Source organism: Chinchilla lanigera, unplaced genomic scaffold (genome assembly GCF_000276665.1).
Source record: "Chinchilla lanigera isolate Chin_1 unplaced genomic scaffold, ChiLan1.0 scaffold00047, whole genome shotgun sequence".
NCBI lineage: Eukaryota > Metazoa > Chordata > Mammalia > Rodentia > Chinchillidae > Chinchilla > Chinchilla lanigera.
Genome location: NW_004955448.1, coordinates 6,761,099 through 6,780,642, shown reverse-complemented (window position 1 = coordinate 6,780,642; position 19,544 = coordinate 6,761,099). Strand labels below are relative to the sequence as shown.

The following is a 19,544-nucleotide window of genomic DNA, read 5'->3' as shown; positions in this document are numbered from 1 at the left end:
CATGTTCCCTTGCTACATGGCTCACTTCACGGTTGGATCAATATTAGCTCTGTGGCTGTACTTGTAACCCTCTAGGTTGATTGAATTGACCCATGCCGTGCTCACATTGTGACTTTGCTGTATAAATTACCCTAGACAAGGGACCACAGGGGCAAACCATTTCAGGACCCCTCTTCTCTGCCAGGAGCTCTTTCAATAAACCTTTCCTACTTTTAACCTCTGTTGTCCTATAGAATTCATTATTCAATTATAGGGGACACAGACTCAGCACATCTAACAGCAGGTTGGGAGTTACATTTCTCCTATAGCAGTGGGACTGGAGGGTCATAACATATTAGCAAGTTATGAAGTGAAAAGACAGACTACAAAATAATAGAATGTAGTTGGTTTTTTTAAAGAAATGGACTATAGTATCCATGGTAGTTGTCACTAGGGGGTAAATGACAACACAAGTTTTTTTAGCTGCTCTAACAACTATTCACTTAAAAAAATCTGCTTAGGCATGGTGGTACTTGTAGTCCAGTTGCTGGAGGCTGAGGCAGGAGGACTGCTAGGACCCAGGAGTTCAGGACAGTTTGGGTAACATGGCAACACCCCGTCTCTTTCACGAAACAAAATCTCATTTTGAAACCAGTCTTAATAACTATTAGTTGTTTGTGTACTTGACATAATTTGTTAATTTTGTGAGTCATTTTAAGGATTAGGAGTCTAGTCTGTTTATAACATGTACGTGTTTATAGAGCCCTACATGTGACATGTACATTACCTAGAATTCTTAGCATGTGGAGTGTTTTGTAAGCCCAAAAGACAGTTGAAACAAAAAGGCAATTGACTGAAAAACATCTTTCCTTTTGCCAAAGTACTGACCAAAGAACTTCTAATTGGATGTGTGCAGCGGAAGTGCATCTCGCTGTATAAACATATTGGGCCATGGAGCATCCCAACGGACTTCACACTGCGGAAGGTGGATTTCCCACCAGCTTTGTCTGATAGCTGGCAGCAGTTCTTGACATTCCCACGTTCTTTCTGGGCCTGAGTGTCCTTGTCTACACTGTGAGAGGTTTCGCTCAGCTCACGGTCCGCATCCCTTTTCAGTTGCTTCCCAGGAGTGAGTAGTAGGCTGTGGGCCTTCTAAATCTGGTTGAAACTAAGATGGTTTTATTGCACAGCCCTCTCTTTCCTCAACTCTAACACCCCACTCGTCGTCTCCATCTTCACTACACTTAAGGTTTGAAGGAATTTGATTCTGGAGGCTGGAGCCGTGTCCTTCCGTCTGTCTCTGACCGGAGGAACCCAGGAAATGGGGCGCAGGATGTTTTGGCGGTGTTTCCGTCAAAACCGGGACCAGGCGCATGCGCAGAGCCCGAGTCTGGCAGTTGGTGGAGCTTGTATCCTGCACCACAGCTCTTTTTTATTTCTAATTTTTTACTTTTAGACGGAGTCTCATTCCTCCTGCCTCAGCCTCCTAGAGTGCTGGGATCACAGGCATGGGCCATGACGCCTGGCTTTAGTCTTAGGCAGTGTCTCAGTAAGTTGCCCGGTGGAATTTAGGATGCCTCGCCTTAGTGCCTTATCAGGTGCGCCACCGAGTCCATCTTGGGATTTCTTTTCTAAAGGCACTAAACCCAGTCATGAAGGCACACACTCCGCCGCTTCATAGCATTTGGGGTGGGAGATGCAAACATTAAGGCAATAGCAGAAGTCTGGGGTTGGTGCAGGCTGTGGCTGAGGACCCGGCTAGCTGCTGGCACACGTGACACTGGGCCTCCTTACGGAAGGGTGGCTGGGTTCTCTGGGCAAACTCCTGAGACAGAGGGGGCGCCAGGCAGAAGATATACCTTTGTTAGGACCTGGTTTGGGAGACGCAAAGAGTTAATTCCAGCTGATTTTACTGTTGTAAATGAGTCAGAGTCCAGCCCATATTTGAGGGAAGCTGAATTTAGACTCCACCCCTTAAGGAAGGTGTCAGAATTTCCAGGACGTACAGTCAAGCCACCACATTGCGTCACAGCCTTGCTCCTTCTGGTGTATCCTGACCCGAATCTTGGGTTTGAAGTCTGCAGATACGATTTCAAGGCCCACTTCAGCCTGTTCGTAGCAGCATGGGTGAATGGCTTAATCTCTCTAATACCATCTTCTCTTCTGTGCGGTAGAGGGAGACGACAGTGTGTTTCAGAAGATGAATAAGGGTCAAATGAGGGTCGTGTATGCGCATGTGTTTTGCTGACTGTAAACAAATTGTGTTATTCTTTCTTCTTCTGATTTTACTGTCTTCTTCCTTGGATTAGCAGCAAAGAGGATAAAATAAAAAAATGACAAATGAGTACATAACTTGAAACTGCAAGATCAAGTTATCAGAAAAAAGCATGAGCGTGGAGCTGTTCAATTGCACATAAATTTAAATATCTCTAAAATAGATCATAAGAACATGTATTGTAGGAAATATCTGCTATTATTGAAATTTATTCTTTTTTTTGAAACAGGCCAACCTGAATGACCTAGCAAGATCCTGTCTCAAACTGGCGGTGATCCTCCTGCCTCAGCCTCCCAAGTGCTGAGATTGCAGGTGCATGCTGCCACATCCAGCCTGAAATTTATTAAAATTAACTAAATAGTGTCATTATTGAAAATTATTACCAATTCTTGGAGACAGATTTCTAATTAAAAATATAGAAGGCTACCAAATTATATATATTGGAAAAGAAATATAATGTTATACACCAAAAATATGTAGTCATTCTAGAAAAGGGACAAGAGACAAACAAAGAGTGGACTTCTATTTTCAAAAAATGGCTGGGCCTGGCCGTGTAGCTCCTGTGGCGCAGCACCTGCCTGGCAAGCTCAAGGTTCTGAGTTTGATTTCCAGTGCAAAAAAAATTGCTGAATGTTAGCATTGTTTGAGTTGTATTTTTTAAATTAATAAATATAAATAACAGCTTGCCTTCTTCCCTCTTTTTCTTTCTTTCTTCTGTCCTAACATCATTCCTTGTACTGGAGATTGAAACCAGGGCCTTAGCATTAAATTACATCCCCAGGCCTTTATATTTTTTGTTTTGAGGCAGAGTTTTGCTAAGTCACTAAATTGCTCTGCCTGGATTTGAATGTGTGATCCTCCTGCCTCAGCCTCTCAAGTGCTGGGATTATAGGCATGAGCCACCATGCCCAGATAAAAATACTTTTTAAAAGAAGAGACCTTTGTAGCATACCCTTTGGGCTAAGGAGAGGGAAGAGGTGGGGTTGTTTCATTCATCAGCTATTTTCTATCACTTCACACAAATGGTTCCATACAGTGGTGAGACTCCCTCAGCCTCAGGGTATAGGGTAAGCAGTCAGACTTAGGCAGATGGGGTCCAAACAAGGATAGTTGAAGGACCAGGTGTGCAGCCTGAGGAAAACTGGGCTAGTCTGGAGTTAAGGCCCCCTTTGGGGATAGTTAAGGATGGGCACCAGGGCAGTAAGGAGAGTCTCAGGCTAAAGCCTTAGTAGCTGTCACCAGTTGTTCCATCAACGCAGAGACAATGCTGTGATACTTTATTGTTTTCACGAAGTCACTGACTTCATCCTGTAATACTTTTACAAAACTCTAGATGGCTTTAATAGGACAGATGACAAATTGTTTTCTAGCTGCGGTTTTTGCTTTGTGTCAAGCCTTGCTTGCTTTTGCCTATTTTTATTCTGGGAGCAGAAAGCAGATTGGAATTCTGAAAAGTTGCATTAGCCAAATCCCGTGAACAAAGGGCGCCTTGTTCAGGGCTATGCACATCCACTTTCGGAGGAGCTTAATTCATCAGCTCAGATCTCTGCTTTTCAAGTTCTTGCGCTAGTTAGTGCTGTTTCCTGTGTCTGTGGAGGTGGGAATCTCATGTAGGAGAGGCGCCGCTAGTTCAGTGCGCTTTGGGGCCTATGCCCAGTCTGGTCACACCAATGCATTCAGCCTGGGCAGATCCAGGCACTAGTGGTCTTAAGTAAACACCTGCAACAAACAAAAAAGACCATCAGGCAGGGCTTTTTAAAGAATGGTGTTTGGCTTATCCATGACTACATGGATACTATTCGTTGCTAATATTTCCAAGAATCAATCCCTCGGTCCACAGAATGGTACCAACGCAAGAGTCAGAAGTTGGAAATGACAGCCTCTCCACCTGTAAATGAAATTTCCTGAAATGTACCAGCTCTGCCTGCTTTGGGACCGGGTGGGACAGGGGCGAGGCCTGGAGCCCATGCGCGAACCAGCTTGACACTTGCCCCTTGATGGCCTGTGTATTTTCCCACAAAACGGCAGAAACTTTGATCCTTGCTGGTGCTGTTGGAAAAAGTTATAGTCTTGGTTTGCTGAATGACATTCGCGCTTCGGGGAGGACCTGTGGGAATGCCTGGGAGCCTCGCACTCCTTGTGCGAAGGGGTAAACTGCGTGTTGTCTCACTGTGCGGGCGGCTGACGAATGGCGCTGTGCTACCCGTGCGAGCATGTGGCTGCCACTGTCTTCACTTGTGCCTCGTTCTGTTTCCCCTGACAGGGCAATTTGGATTTGATACCGGGCCAGCAATCTTCAGACAATGAGTTACTGGAACTCGGAGAAAAGGAGCTGTGTGCAGTACCGCAGGCATTTTCTGGTGGACAACGGTGCATTTCATGGTGAGCTGTCTCTTGCGTTTGTGTGGTTGGGTCTTGCATTTTGTCTCTGACAGCACTTTTATTCTTCATTCTAGATGCAAACACAGTGTAATTGTTGGGCTGAACCAAGGGCCGCAGGTAACTTGTTTGTGATTAATTACCCAATAAAACTCCCATTGCACAGGTCGTTAGCAGTGTGCCCTACCTCGATAACAATAGCGGAAAATTTTTAAGTGCTCTCCCTGTTTTACCACACTGCGGACTCCGGTGATAGTTCTTTCTGGTATTTGTAATTATTTTGAATGAGGCCCAATGTAAGTGTTCAGTTCTTGATTGTGGACCACCAAGCAGTGCTTATTACCAGCATGGTGTGTGCCTTCCAAATGCAGTTGTCGAAGGGGGCGATGGTCACCTGTTCAAGGCACTAATTAAAAAAGGTCTCTCCCCTTTTATTGCTGTTTTTGGGGGCTTTAAGACTTATCTGTGTGCCAGGCCACATATAAAACCACAGCGGAAGAGTTTACAGCATTTAATCATTGCTAGGAGGATGGATCAGTGCAGCCACGCATCAGAGAATAATCAATATTAGTCATTTTAATGGCAAAGGAGAATGAATTGCCTTTACCCTGCTGACATCTGTTTGCATTGTGGTAATGCAGTCAGGATAAGCTCTGTCAGTCCAGTTATCGGATACTTCTGAGCGAAATTTATTTAAGAGTCAAAGATTTATGTGGCTCCAGAGTTTGTGAGTAATCTCCATTGGAATCCAGTGGAATTATAGAGGAAAGTGAGGTTTCACAAAATGTGGAGTGTTGTTTAACAGAATCTTATAATCTACAGTGCTTTTAACTTTCTAAGGTTGGTTTTTCTTTCCCACAGACTTTATGCGTGTTACTGCTTTTGATTAAGTTTAAGATAACAAACACAACTTTAGAGCTTACTGTGTTTACCTTTGCAATATTTATGATATCACCTCCTTACAGTACAAGGGGAAGGAAAAGGAGCAGAGCAGAAATGACTGCTGAAGTTGGTGCAGGTAATCTGCAAGGTCAGAGTAAAAACCCCGCCTGCACCCGTCCAGGCAGCCTCTCTGCGGCGGCGGCTGCTGCTGCTGCTGTTGCTGCTGCCGTTGCTGCTGCAGTGCTCTTAGCAGGGAGATGTGGGAACCCGGACTTAAATATTTGGAGTGAGGGTGTGCTTGGATTTTTTTGTATCTAGTGCCAGGGACTTGTGCATTGCTTTATCTTTTTCATGCCCAGTGCCCGTTGGAACTTATTTTCTGTTTGGATTGTATTTATTTATATATTTTATGAAACGAAGTCTCATTATGTCACCCCAGGTGGCCTCAAACTCCTGGGCTTAAGCAGTTCTTCTGTCTTGTTCTTCCAAGGAGCTAGGACTACAGATGTGCACCACTGTGTCAGGCTAACTTTGTTTTAAAAAAAGAATAAGTATAGTAATTAAAGAAACACAGAAGAACCAGGTTTACTTTTCAAAGCTTTTTGCCATTTTAAAAGATTCAGATTTAAATGTCTTAAATTCATTATTATTTTCATTTTTTAAATGCCTTTTTCTAGAATCTCAAAAGCTCTAACTTAACAATTTTAATCTATTTTTTGTTTGTTTGTTTGTTTGTTTTTCTCTGGTACCGGGAATTGAACTCACAACCTTGCGCTTGCCAGGCAGGTGCTGTGCCGCTGAGCTAAATCCCCAGCCCCCAACAATTTCAATCTATATTAGTTATTGTATTCCAGTTAGTATATGACTGTTCTGTAGATTCTTTATATGAAGGGCTGACTGAACATTGTCGTGTTAAACCCTTTCCACATCTTGTCGTAGGCATTACTGTTGCTACTAGTGTTATTATTTTATTTATTGAGATACAGTTTCTCTATGTAACTCAGTCTGGCCTCAAACTTACTATCTAGCCCAAAACTGGTCTCAAACTCATGATCTTCCTGCCTCAGCCTCCTGAGTGCTGGGATTACAGGCATACGCCACCCCACCTAGAACAATAGTTACTATTAATCTTATTTTATGGATGGAGGGGCTGAGGCCCGGGGAGGTTTTGAAGTGATGACCCAAAATTCTACCCTGCTTTGCCTGACTCCAAAAGCCCCATTGTTTCCTTTCTTCCAGGCTGCTATTCAACTTTGATAGAGAAATCAACACTGAAAGCTTTGAATTTTATTCAATGGTATTTGCTCTATTATTAGCTAGCAGTGTAAAAAAAATTTTTTTTTTGGAGACAGGGTCTGACTATGCAGTTCAGGCTGGCCTTAAACTCACTATGTAGCCCAGGCTGGCTGGCCTCCCACTCACAATGATCCTCCTGCTTCAGCCTCCCAAGTGCTGGGACTACAGTCATGCACCACCGTGCCCAGCCAGCAACATAAAACTTTGAACAAATTATTAAATTCTTCAGGAACTCACTTCTCTGTAAAATAAGCATGTTGGTTTTGATGGTTTTGTTAAATTCTTTCTACTTCTAATCTCAGAAATCTCATTGAAGTATTTCTTTACTTTTACTTTTTTTATTTGTTCGTTTTAGATATATATCATAGTAACATTCATCAGAGGGAATTTGTACCTGTACATGAGACATCTTGCTTCTTTTTCCCCATTCCTCTAAAAAAAATGGAAGCAAAACTTTCATAAATAACTCAGGGAAGTGGGGTTGAAGAACGGAGTATTTCCAGAATTACAGTTACTGTAGTTTGTGATACACAAGAGGGCAGTAGAGTATTTAAAATAGGAATGTTACTGTTCGAATGCAGTTCTGAAAGGATTTAGAGATATTAAATCCTCTCAAGATTAAAAGGATCAAAGCCAATTAGAATTATGATTCTATCCACTTATAATACAGTAAAGCTTTAAGTACTTCTGATAGTATCAAGTATCATTTTGGACTTCTATGCCTGAGGAGATGTGGTACTTTAGACAGAAAGGTGCCTTTTGCTTTTCCTCTGCCTCTGTGGAAATCAATGTTAAGATAGGAACTTGTGGAACTTAGAGGAGAGTTGTTAGAAGTCTTTGTATATTTTACATTAAGCGAGCTGTGGTGATAGTACCTTTGTTCAGGATTTCAGAACATTTCTGAGAGAGGAAGGGGACAGAACACATTAAGTCAAAGGGGCTTCTAGAGCAGAAGGTGAACTTTCTGACTGCGCTTTTTTGACCACACTTTTTGTATACTAACTTGGCTGTTCATGTTGATAGCGCCCCTTCTAGAATCAGATCAACCCAAATAAAAAGAAACAAAACCTCTTTCATTATAAACAGAACAGAACAATTTCCCTCATTAACAAGATAAAGGAGTTTTGGAATACTCGGGCTTGGATGCTGTGTAAATGTGCCAGCTTGAATCTGTTTATAGATACAGATGTAAGCAGTGTTCCTGGGAGAATAGAACGACATTAAAATGAGTGCTCTGGGCTAAAATCGAAGTAAAGATGAAAATGTAGTATTTGTAATCTCTTCTAGGTCATAAAGCGTAGTCCTAAGCCTGGTTTTCTGAGCACAAGCAGTATATTCTTACCGGAAACAATTTAGAATATTACAGCCCAGAGAAGAAGAGACTATCAAATCCACTGGAAATGGGCTGCTTCTGTCCAGAATTGTAGGTGTTCTTTTATACTTTGATGCAGGAAGGACTATCTGGACCAACTCAGAAATGTCCTCTGGCCAACAGAAGTGAACTGCTTGAACTGAACTTAGTTCTATGCTGAATGATGATAATAACCCTGTTAGGAATTTAAATTTTTGTATTTCTCACTGTCTTTTGCCCAGATGTTTGGGGAACCTATTGAATCCAAAGAGACTGAAATCTGTCAGAGAAGCTAATCACTGGGGTTCCCCCTACTCGGCTTTCATTCTCGTAAAATATTTGAGAAAAAATTTGAGCAAAGAATATTTTGTGCAGCATAAACCGTGCCCTCAATAGCTTGTACTTTTAGTGAATTATTTTGAGTTGAAAATTCCCTGTTTCTTCAGCTACTTATCTTTTTGTTTTGTTTTGTTTTTCGTTTCTGAGACAGGGTCTTGCTCTATAGTTCAGGCTGACCTTGAACTCGTGGCAATCCTCTTGCCTCAGCCTCCCAAGCGCTGGGATTACAGGTGTGTGCCACCATGCCCAGCCCTTTAGCTACTTATCTTGATTGTCGTGGATTGCAGTCTTTTTTCTTATCTAGGATATAATCTTGATTCTTAAACTAATGACCAGTGTACTTGAAGTGCATGTGTATAATTTCTTATGCACATAAGCTTTTCCAAACATTTGAGCTCCTTAACAGAGTATGCTTGTGTCACTGACTAGCATGGGTTCTTAGCCACAAGTAGGGTGGAAATCAGGCAGGGGCTGATTCCTGAGCCCCTTTCGAGCCATTGCTGTTGCTTGCCCTCTTCTTCAGTGGTTACTAAGGAGGGTGGTCCAAGATGTTACCCGTGACGGAGGGTGCTTGCTTAGCTCAGACAGAAGCACAGACTGGCAAAGCACAGCTTCTTAGTGTTAGCCGTCCTGGGCTTTGAAGGCCAGTGGTTATCAGCTCTTGGTGCCTTTCTCATGGCTTGGAGCAGGTAGTTACGGACAGGCTTCGGGAACTCTTCTGGCCATGGAGATGGTGGTTCCGGGCAATTCCCTGTTACTCTGTCATTTGCTGCTGCTGGCCACCTTCAGTGTTATTGGAAAGGACCAGCAGCCTTTGGAGTTCCTGGCTTTCAGTGTACCATGCTCTGTACTTGAGACAAAATAATGAATAGGCAAAAGTATGCCACTTGGAAGAGGCTTTATTAGGACCGGTGCTGCAGTGCAGGAGAGACTGCATGGATGGACCCTGCTGATGGATGGGAGGTTGCTTCCCATCAGAGGGATGACAAGGTGGCGTTGACTTGTGCAGTATCAGACATTCTGTGTGGTCTTGGGTAAGGGAGGGGCCCCTTGTGGACCTAATAGTGAGGGTTGCCGAAGGAGGGGACTCATCCTGAGAGGCTGCACGTTGCAGTCATCTGGGGTAAGTTTCCTCTGAAGCTCGATGTTGCCAAAGCAAATGCAGTATTTACTGGAGCAGCCAGGGGGCACCTGCTGCAGCTGGGCCAGCTGAAAAGCATTTAGGCAGCTGCAGAAAAAGAGTAAAAAATCTCTCGAGGGGAACATCAAGCCCTTCTCTCCTGCCTCAGCTGGAAGTGATTTAATGGTTGTTTTTTCACACACCACTTATTACAATTGTGCTCTTGAAAAAAAGTGGTGTTCTATCAGTTTGTTATCGTTCTAACTTTTTATGTTGAATTTTATTTGTATTGTTATATGAGTGTTTCTGAATGTCCACCAGAAATCTAGATGAAAAAGCATTTTTTAAGACCTTTTGAGACAGGGTCATACTACGTAGTTGAGGCTGGTCTTGAACTTACTATGGAGCTCAGGCTGGCCTTGAACTCACAGTGATTCTACTGCCTCAGCCTCCTGAGTGCAGGGATTACAGGTGTGTGCCACCACGCGTGGCTTAGAAAGCATTTTGAATTGAATTATGAATGTCTTTTCCTACATGGGGATAGAATTAAGAGCAGTTTTCACCAGGGATGTAGCTCAGCAGCACAGCACCTGCCTAGCAAGTGCGAGGTCATGAGTTCAATTCCTGGTGCCCTCCCAAAAAAGAATTAAGAGAAATTTTCATATTAAAACATTTATTCAGTATATCTTTTCAAAAAATTGCTTTAAATATACTTTGCCTCACAATTACATTCTAATGAAACCAATTGATTTAATTAATTAAATAACTTTTTTTTCTTTTGCGGTAGTAGAGAGTGAACCCAGGGCTGGCCTGCCTACCTATCTGTCAGTCTGCCTACCTGTCTGTCTGTCTATCTATCTATCTCCCTATCTGTCTATTGAAACAGGCTGTCACTATGCCTTTAAGTTGTTCAGCCTTGGGCTTGAACTTGTGATCTTCCTGCCTCAGCTTCCCAGAGTGCTGGGATTACAGATGTGCACTACCCCACTGGCTGATTAAATTACTTTAGATTGCGTGCAGTTTCAAAGTTTCCTTGCAGCAGCGGTGTTCGAGGCGTCTGTGTCCTCACACATTGGGATGAGTGTATGGATGTGTCCTAAGGGCCAGGCACATGGGAAGAAAAGCTGATAAGCTGGTGACAAAGAGGAAGTAAGTTTGTTTATTTGTTCCTTCATTGTACACTTTGTAGTTGGTGTCGCACTGGCAAAAAACCCCTCTTCTCTTTAAGAAGATGGGTGTGTGTGTTGTGTGTATGTGCAGGGGTGGTCATGGATTCTTCTTGACCATGGAGGAGTGGGCAGGTAGGACTGACACTCAAGCTTTCAGGATAAATGTGATTATATTAAAGAAAGAAGATTCCCTGCGTGAATGTCCATCCCTACCAGAAGAGAATGCCGGGTCCTGCCTGGTAAAAAAGGAGAATGAAATTATTCAGAAGTAAATTAGAGTTCTAATTAATTTAAGCCAGATGTTAGCAAGTTATGACTCTGTCAGCCTGCCTGCTTTAGAGGCAGGTTTTATGTTACTAGATTTTATGATAATATAGCAATTCTTTAAAAAGTGTTTTATTAGTATCTGTTTGCAGTACATGATGATGACTTTCACTGTGGGGAACTGATACCTGTACACACCACAGTCTGTATGCTTTTTTCCCCCCTACCCCACCACACCTCCTTTAAATTTTTTTTTTTTTTTTTTTACCAGCAGTGGATTCATCTATTCATTCTATAAGTCCTTGTCAAGCTAAGTATCACAGACATATCTTTACTGAGCCAAAGTCTAGCTTTACCAATCAGAAACATTGTAAGAATCTTTCCCCAGTAAATTCCAGTCATATAAAATTCCTGTCAGTGCATTGGTACTTAAGATTTTGTGAGCATCACTAAAGTCAACTATATTGTCTTTAGGCCCTTGGAGAGAAACATTACAGGGAAAAAAATGTCAGAGCAAAGATGAGAGGAAGGGTTAAAAAAAGTAGGCCTTAAGGGAGAAAATGCACTTGAGTCATTTACGTTCTATAAGTTATAACAGAACAAATTCTGGAAGCCTTGCCCAGTCGACTCCTACTGCGCCCCACCCAGGCTCCCTCAGCCCTGCAACGGCCACCAGCGCAGACAGTGGTGTTCAGGGGCATCTCTCAGTGAAAGTGTAGCCAGGTCCAGGTGTGGACTCTGTGGGGGCCGCCCTCCAGCAGGGTCCTCTTCCCTGAATTGTTCTCTTTGCCACTGCAATTTCCATATCAACAGATTGCTGGGAATCAGGGCAGATGACCTCTAAGCCCCTTTCTAAATGCTAAAATTTTAAGAGATGTTTTGTTCTTTACTTCCTCAGCTCAGCCTGGTTTTAAACAGAGGATATTTGGGGAATTTGCTGTGGGTGAAATGGCCAAGTTTATACTCTTCTTTCCCCATCTGAGGACAATCATAGCTATTCATATAGGCTTTAGAGAAGTGGATGTTTATGTGTCGCTTGGAAAATAAAGCATTCAACCTTTGAAATGAACTGGCACGGAACATGCTTGTTCTGTAAGTGTCTGCGAGTGTGTGCTCTTCCTTGAGTTTTTGGAGTTGAGAAACTCCAGGGAAGGCCAGGGAAGGCCTCAATGAAATGCTGTTGATATTTTAAAATGTAAAATTCATTCCTTTTTTCTTTCTCTGTGACTGGCATTCTCAATTTAGTGTAGCTTATATGTGAAATTCTTTCATGTTTCTCCAGTGAGTGCTTTAGAAAGCATTTTGTGCCATCTTACCATCTTGGCTAAGCTCTTACTTTGTGGGTCCGATGCATTTTAAAGCTTTACTCTGGGGCTGGGGATATAGCTCAGTGGCATAAGCACCTGTCTGGCAAGCGCAAGGTCGTGAGTTTGATCCCCAGTACCGCAAAAAATAAACAAAAACAAAACAAAAAAACTTTACTGTGAAGCTCATTTAAGCCCAGCCTATTACTCCTGACCTGGCTGTTGGTGGCTGAGGAGAAGGAAGGGAGCTTCTCCTGTCTTTGATACACTCCTTGCTCTGAAGAAAAATTCAAGGCCTTGCTAGCCAGGTTTAGTACAAGGAAGAGAGATGGGCACAAAAGTCCTCTAACTCGCGTTGGTCACTGATGGTGAGGAGGTCCAGCCCCTCTCTGATTCCAGCATGTATGGTTGTTTAATCCCACGCTGGTCCTGCCCTCAGCAGGATTCTTTAGCGAGAATCTTCACCTCTTCTTCACTCCCTCTTCACTCTCTCCCTTTGCCTTTTCTGTGTTCACAGTTCCCTTTGCAAAGTGCATGGCTTTCCTTGACTTTGAGGCACCAGGGTAACTGTCTGGCCCTTTCTCTTTCTCTTATCTCCATTTTTTTTTTTTTTTTCACATGGAGCTCTGTGGACAGCCAGGGACAGTGGGAGATGGGATGGATATGAGGTTTTCTCTTCTCTCCCAGGACCTACTGACTGCAGTATTTTCCCACATTTTTACAGGGAGCAGCTCCCTTAAAACTGAAGAAATCTGAGCCATTCAATTGTAGCTCTTTGCTTGTCTTTGGGAGGGAAGGGTATGACCTCCAGTCTCACTCATCAGGATGCTGTCCTTGCCATCCTGGGCACTTTGGATGTTACCCACTGTCATGCTTTGGGTCTAGATGTCCCCCCAAAACCTCATGCAGTCATGGGGTGGGCTTCTAGAGTTTATGATGGATCTGTGTGTGGATGTGAGTGCTACAGCAGCTGTGGGGCAGGTAGCCTTCATACAACATACAACAAGGGAGGGAAAGAGGCTTACTCTCTGCTGCTCCTCCTTTTTTGCTCTTGCTACTTTTGCTCTTTTCTACCACCATGAACCTTTGCCTTCCGCCATGTGCTACTCTGCGTTGGAGTCAGCCAAGTACGGACTGGAAACCTCCATAAACTGTGAACTAAATAAACCTTTCCTTCCTTAATTTTGAGCATCAGGCATTTTTTCTCAGCAAGAACAAAAAAGTAACCAAGACAGAATTTGGTACTATAGAGAAGTGGGGCTGTTGCTATGACTGTACCTGACCATGTGGTTCAAGAGCCTTTGGGAATGGCTTGTGGGAAGAGTTTGGAAAGGTTCAGAGATATCTCTTGAAAGAGTAGCGCTGGAATGCCTTAGGCTGTTCTGTGTGGGAGATTCTGGTCAGAGCTCAGAAGACCAGGAGGCTGATAGAAATCCTGCTGGTAAAGTCTGGGCTTGGGAGGTTTCTGCTGGGAAGAAAGACTGCACTCGCTGTTAGAATTGTCTGCATTTTGCTCATGTCCAGAGATGGTGCCTGAGACTCAGGTTAAGGGTGGTGGACTGATTAATCTGGCAAAAGAAATTTCAAGGCAGTCTAATGTTGAGGCAGTGGCATGGCTATTGTTGGGTTCTTTTAGCCAGATTTATGTTGCAAATGAAGAATAAGAAGCCCAGCAGGATGATTTAAAATGCTGTGAGTTTGACCAGGAAAAAAGCTCCAGTAAAGCGGTGGACTACAAAGATAGAGCTGAAGATCTCCATTGCTGAGAAAAAACAGGAGAATATAAAAGATGGCCTGAGGGCATCACAAGAAGCAGCAAGTCTCCACCCTTTGCAGCCTCAAACCTGCAAAGATGAAAGACTTTGCTTTGAGGAGAAAACTGCAGAGCTCCATGTTCCAGAATGGTGGAGGCATAGAGAATTTGCTCCTCAGAATTGCATTCAGAGGACCCAGCAATCCAGGCACTCCATCCCTATGGTCAAGAGAGAGGAAAGCCTGGCTACTGCTCCACCTGGCAGCAGACCTCGGCATCATCCATGTGGCACTGGTTTTAGGCACATACAGAATGCAAGAGTTCTGAGGTTAAGAAGGCTTCCACCCAGATGTCAGAAGAATGCCTGGGAAGCTAGGCAGTGTGCCTTTGAGAGGGCACTGTGCAAAGCTATGAGTCAGAAGTGTAGAGTGCAGTGGAGACCCCAGAAGGTTGGAAAAGCCAGGAATGTGGATTGTCTGAGGAAGGCTGCAAGGAGGGAACAAAGTGGGCCCCACAGAGAAGCCCTAGGAGTTACAACCACCAGAAGTGCCGTAGGGGTGGAGTTATGAAAGCCCTTTTGAGCTCACAATTTACCACAGATTGCTTCAGTTGTTCCACATGGAACTATAGGACTTAATGTTTGCCCTGCTGGATGTTGGACTTGCTTTGGTCCCAATGCTTTGTATCCTCCTGTTTGGAATGGTAATGTTTATCTTGTGCTGTTCAGTGTTGGAAGTTTTAAACTTTTCTTTTGTACAGGGATTTGTAACTAACAGTTTGCCTTAATTCTCAGAGAAGACTTAGTACTTGGACTTTTCAGCAATGCTGAAACTGTTAGGACTTTGGCCATTCTTGGGGATGGACTAAAATGCCTTTTGCATAAAGGGATGTGCATGAATCTTTGGCGGGCCAGGGGCAGAATGTCATGGTTTGTGTCTAGGTGTCCCCCTAAAGCCTCATGCAGTCATGGGTGGTATTCTAGAGTTTTTGATTGATCCATGGTCCACTGCTAGGATTATGGGTGTGAGTGCTACACCTGCCCTGGGACCGTGGCTTGCATACAATATAAGGGAGGGAAAGAGGCTTGCTCTCTGCTGCTCCTCCCTTTTTGCTCTCTTGCTGCTTTTGCTGTGTTCCACAGCCATGAACTGTTGCCCTCTGCCATGTGCCACGTTGCCTGGGGACCAGCCATGTATGGACTGAAACCTCCACAAACTGTGCGCTAAATAAACCTTTCCTTCCTTAATTTTGGGTGTTGGGTATTTTGTCTCAGCAACAAGAGAAAAGTAACCAAGACACCCACATAATGGGGAATAGGCAGTGTAATGTGTATGGAATCCCACTCTCCAGCTCCTGACAGTTCTTTTGGGGCTCATCTAGAGCAACTTCTGGCAGGAATTTGTCTGATAGTATTTTAGATTAGGATCCCTAAAGGTACTGGTATCCTATTGTGTGCTTGCATCTTACAAAGTTGTGTAGTGGATTAATCAGAACCAAACAAGGATCTGTATCTACAAAAGAAAATCTGTGTTGGGCTACCTCAGCCTTAGCCTTGTCTCCTCACTGGGAATCAAATTCAACGAAAAGCTTTTGCTGGGAGAATGGTCCCACTGTGATTTGTCAAATTCTTCATGGCTATTCACATTCTGTAATGATAGAATGGGTGAAAGCTACCCCAGTGCATACCCAGCAAAATGGCAAATTGAAGGTCTTGGTGGGTGGCCCAGGTAGGTGAGAAGTAACAATGTTCATTGCTCAGAGCTTTAGCTCTAATTGTCTAAAACAAACCTGTTTGCTTTTAAGAAACATCCTTGGCTGACCTTTTCCTTTGGATTCTCAAGTTCTTCTTAAAACTGTGACTACTGGGAGGTCAGCCAAATAGAAACCCTTTTGATTGTTTTACTTCTTTATGGCTGGGGTTACCAATTTCCTAATTATGTAATTAGAAGGAAGATATAATGTGTTTAATAAAGTCAGTTTTCCTTCAGATTTGCAGACTTCTCATGTTTTAAGTGGTTACTTAATGAGAATTATTTCCCCTTAGACCTGTGTTACAAATTTAAGCCTTTGTTCCTTAAGCTGCATTTCCATAATTATAATTAATTTTTCTTAGCTCTCTCATTTTCCCGATTGTCTTTCCCACTTTGCGCCTAATATATGCACAGAGATTGATAGGAGGATGAAATATCTTCCTATCAGTATATTCAGGGTTCTTCCAAAGCATTGTAATTATTTAATTTAGTTGCACAAAAGATCCAGATTTTTTTGGGGGGCCACAGCAATAATTATTAGTGATTGCATTTGTAATCATGAAAACCTCCTGTCTCCCATCTGTCAAAACAAAGCGAAAAATTGCAGTCTGTCCTTTCAAACTGTGTAAATGGAGTCACTCTGATGCATCTCACGTTTTATTTTAGGGCTCCTCCAGCAAATGTTTGGGGTTTTTACAAAATGTAAGCTGTTAATTTTAAAGGAATACCCAGACGTTTCACTTAAAGTGTGAAGTGTTTCACCTACACCCACATTTTCTACTCGCGTGGAGATGCCGGTAACCCCAAGCTTGTGTTCCTGGGTCAGACTTTCCTCTGGGCTTCATACCCACATGCCCAGCGCCATCTGCTGGCTCCGCCGATGCCCTGCAAGTCCTTGGACTTGGCGTATCTACAGCAGAGCTCCCTCCTTCCCTTTTGGTACCTGTGTGTCTTCCAGTCATATCTAGCTGTAGTCCTCCTCCTCGCGCCCCATGTCCCCTGACTTTGCAGTCCTTGTCCACGAAGCCAGCCCTTCTTAGTTGATTAGTCAACTTTCAATCCATCTTTTGGGTCCCACAGTAAAGGTCCTTTCTACAAAGAAGACTTTTTGACTTCCTAGACCAGATTAGGCTCTGGCCAATATTCTACCATGATGTATTGCTGCCTCATTGCATATTGCTATTATAACAAAGCAATTAACTGTGTAACAGCTTGTTTAATTTCTGTTTCCTACCCCAAGGACCACTCAGATTGGAGAGTGTTCTGACTTCTTTGTCCAGCACGTAGTACCGTGCATTGCTTATTGTAGGTGCTCAATAAAATATCACTGAATTAATTTCCTCATTTTATTCAATAGGGTAGATAAGAGCCATCTAGCATTTTATTATTTTTACATGATTGGGTTCAGTTTTTAACATTTTTCTTGTCCTCTGGCTACCGTCCTTCTTTCTTTCACTCAGGCTTTTGCCATGGAGAATTCAGAAAGGAAGATCTATAAACCATCTCTCCTGAGACTGCATAGGAAAATAAGGTCACTTCTGCGAATCTAAGTGTGTCTTAGAAAAGTCATTTAAATTATATAATGCCTTAAAATAAATGAGGATAAATCTGTCTATAAAAGAATTTCTTAGACTTTTAAAATTTAGTAATACTTTCTAGACTTTCCCTCTTAGTTATGTGGATATGTATTTTATTCAGCTCTGAAACTGGAGATTTCTCTTGTTAAAATAGCACTATTAGTAAAAGCTGCCTGATTACAGTATTTTGTATGCTATTAAAATTCTCTGCTGCATGTCTCTGAAAGTTTCCACTTGCAAAAGTGAGCACTGTCTGTGAGGTAGTTCTTACCACCAAGAGCATAGCGTAGACGTAGGGTAGAACTGCGCCAAAACAGAAGCACCAGTGAGAGAGGAGGGCAGACGGCTGGGGAGTAGGTGCAGAGAACAAACAAGAAGCACTGGGCTTCTTTAAAAGTTAAGAAGATGCACTTCTATTTCATCTTTACAAATAAGCAAAAATGGTCAGCTTTTGAGCTTTCATCTAAGAATCGTAAGCAATCTGAGAGCAGGACACTGACTCATAGGTAGCAAAATTGCTCTGGGACGTAAACGCCTGTCTGAAAAGGTTAAGTGTCAGATCCATAAAAACTTTTTTGGCCCAGTTTTGTTTTGCCCCTTTTCATCTCCTGGCATGCAAGTGACAGGTGTTCTCACACTTTTTCCTGTTTAAATGTAGAGGACAATGGCTTGTGCTCAGTTAAAAGAAAGAACAGAGAACATATGTATTATTTAGTGCCCTACCTTTACTCATTGCCAACTTGAAATTAATCGAACATCAGTGGCCATCCTTTGAAACTGTGCCAATGTCAGATTTTGTGGCATCGTGTTTTTAAGCTAAGCAGAGCTTATCTCCAGATGTAGAGATTTATAATTGATTAATCTTTAAGCCAGTGGATCCCAGCGAGAGCTGTCCATTGGAATCACTGCGGGGGTGCGTGGGTTATCCCAGTCCTAGCCCAGGGGTTCTGCTTTTATTGTTCTAAAAAGTCTTTCCACACTTTCCAGAACTTTCCATACCCAGTGATGCAGAACCTTTTAGAGTTTTCAGTGATAACAAACAGCCAGCGGTCGTGTGCTATAGGTTTGCCACCACTGGCTGTGGCCAGGAGACTGGGAGACTTGTAGGACTTCTCAGTGGATTTCAGTGGACAGGCAGTTCAATTCTGTTGGGCTAAAAATCCCAGACCTAAGGTAACTAATATATAATATCTCAACAAAACTTTTGGATTTATGTATCTGATAACACTTGTTTTCTGTGCTGATAACCTAAGTTACACTGCATCTTAAAGACTATGGGAAGCAGACACATCAAATGAGAAAGACACAGGGTTGGGGATGTAGCTCAGTCAAAGCACTTGACTCCCATGCATGAGACCCTGGGTTCAATCCCCACCACAGGAAAAAATAAAAAGCACTTGTATATAAAGTGTTTGAATATAGGTGAATGTAGAAGAGTCATCTGTTCTAGTATAGAAGAATGTATGAATCTTCTGTGCATGGAATTTTGTGAATGTCATTTTTTAAAAACTCTCTTTCACTCTATTTTATTTTTGATGATAGCAGTACAGACCACTGTAGGAAAGGTGAAAAGCATAAGGAAAGTTAAATCAGAGAAAGGTAGTCAGTAGTGTCAATAATGTGTTTGTGTGTTCACTTTCTTAAAATGATTTAAAAGCCAGTGGCTAGTTAACCAAATTCTCAACTCTGATTATATATTTGAAAATGTTAGGGTATCTTTCAAAGAATACTGATGGTTGGACTCTAAAAAACAGTTAAATGGTAGGGCACGGGAGCCAGATGTCTCAACTCAATCATCCTGTCCTGTCCTGTCCTGTCCTGCCCATCTTCAGGTGATTTTGATGCACTGGGAGAGGTGAGAATCATTGTATCAAATGTGTTGATTGGTAAAAAATATTGATCTGATCAGCAAAATAAGTTGAGTATTAATTTACTGATTTAATACAGTATGCAGTTATTCACCTGTTTGGATAAAAGTGGTACGTGGAAATCTTTATAAAGGTTTTTTGCAGAGGGGAGGGGCAAGTATTATGTTTACCTTTATATGTTTGTTTTTGTTTTTGTTTTTGTTTTTTTTGTTTTGTTTTTTCCCGTACCAGCAGTCG

The 19,544-nt window shown here is 42.7% G+C and overlaps 1 protein-coding gene across 3 annotated transcripts in view; it reads left to right on the top strand.

Moving 5' to 3' along the window:
- The window catches only part of Plch1 (phospholipase C, eta 1), a 226,203-nt gene that overhangs the window by 34,445 nt on the left and 172,214 nt on the right, over positions 1-19,544 (top strand). For all 3 annotated transcript variants that reach the window (XM_013518677.1, XM_013518675.1, XM_013518676.1), the window contains one exon: positions 4,518-4,636. In XM_013518677.1, coding sequence (XP_013374131.1) covers positions 4,558-4,636 — 79 coding nt within the window. In that variant the 5' untranslated portion in view covers positions 4,518-4,557. The remainder of the gene's footprint in view (positions 1-4,517; positions 4,637-19,544) is intronic.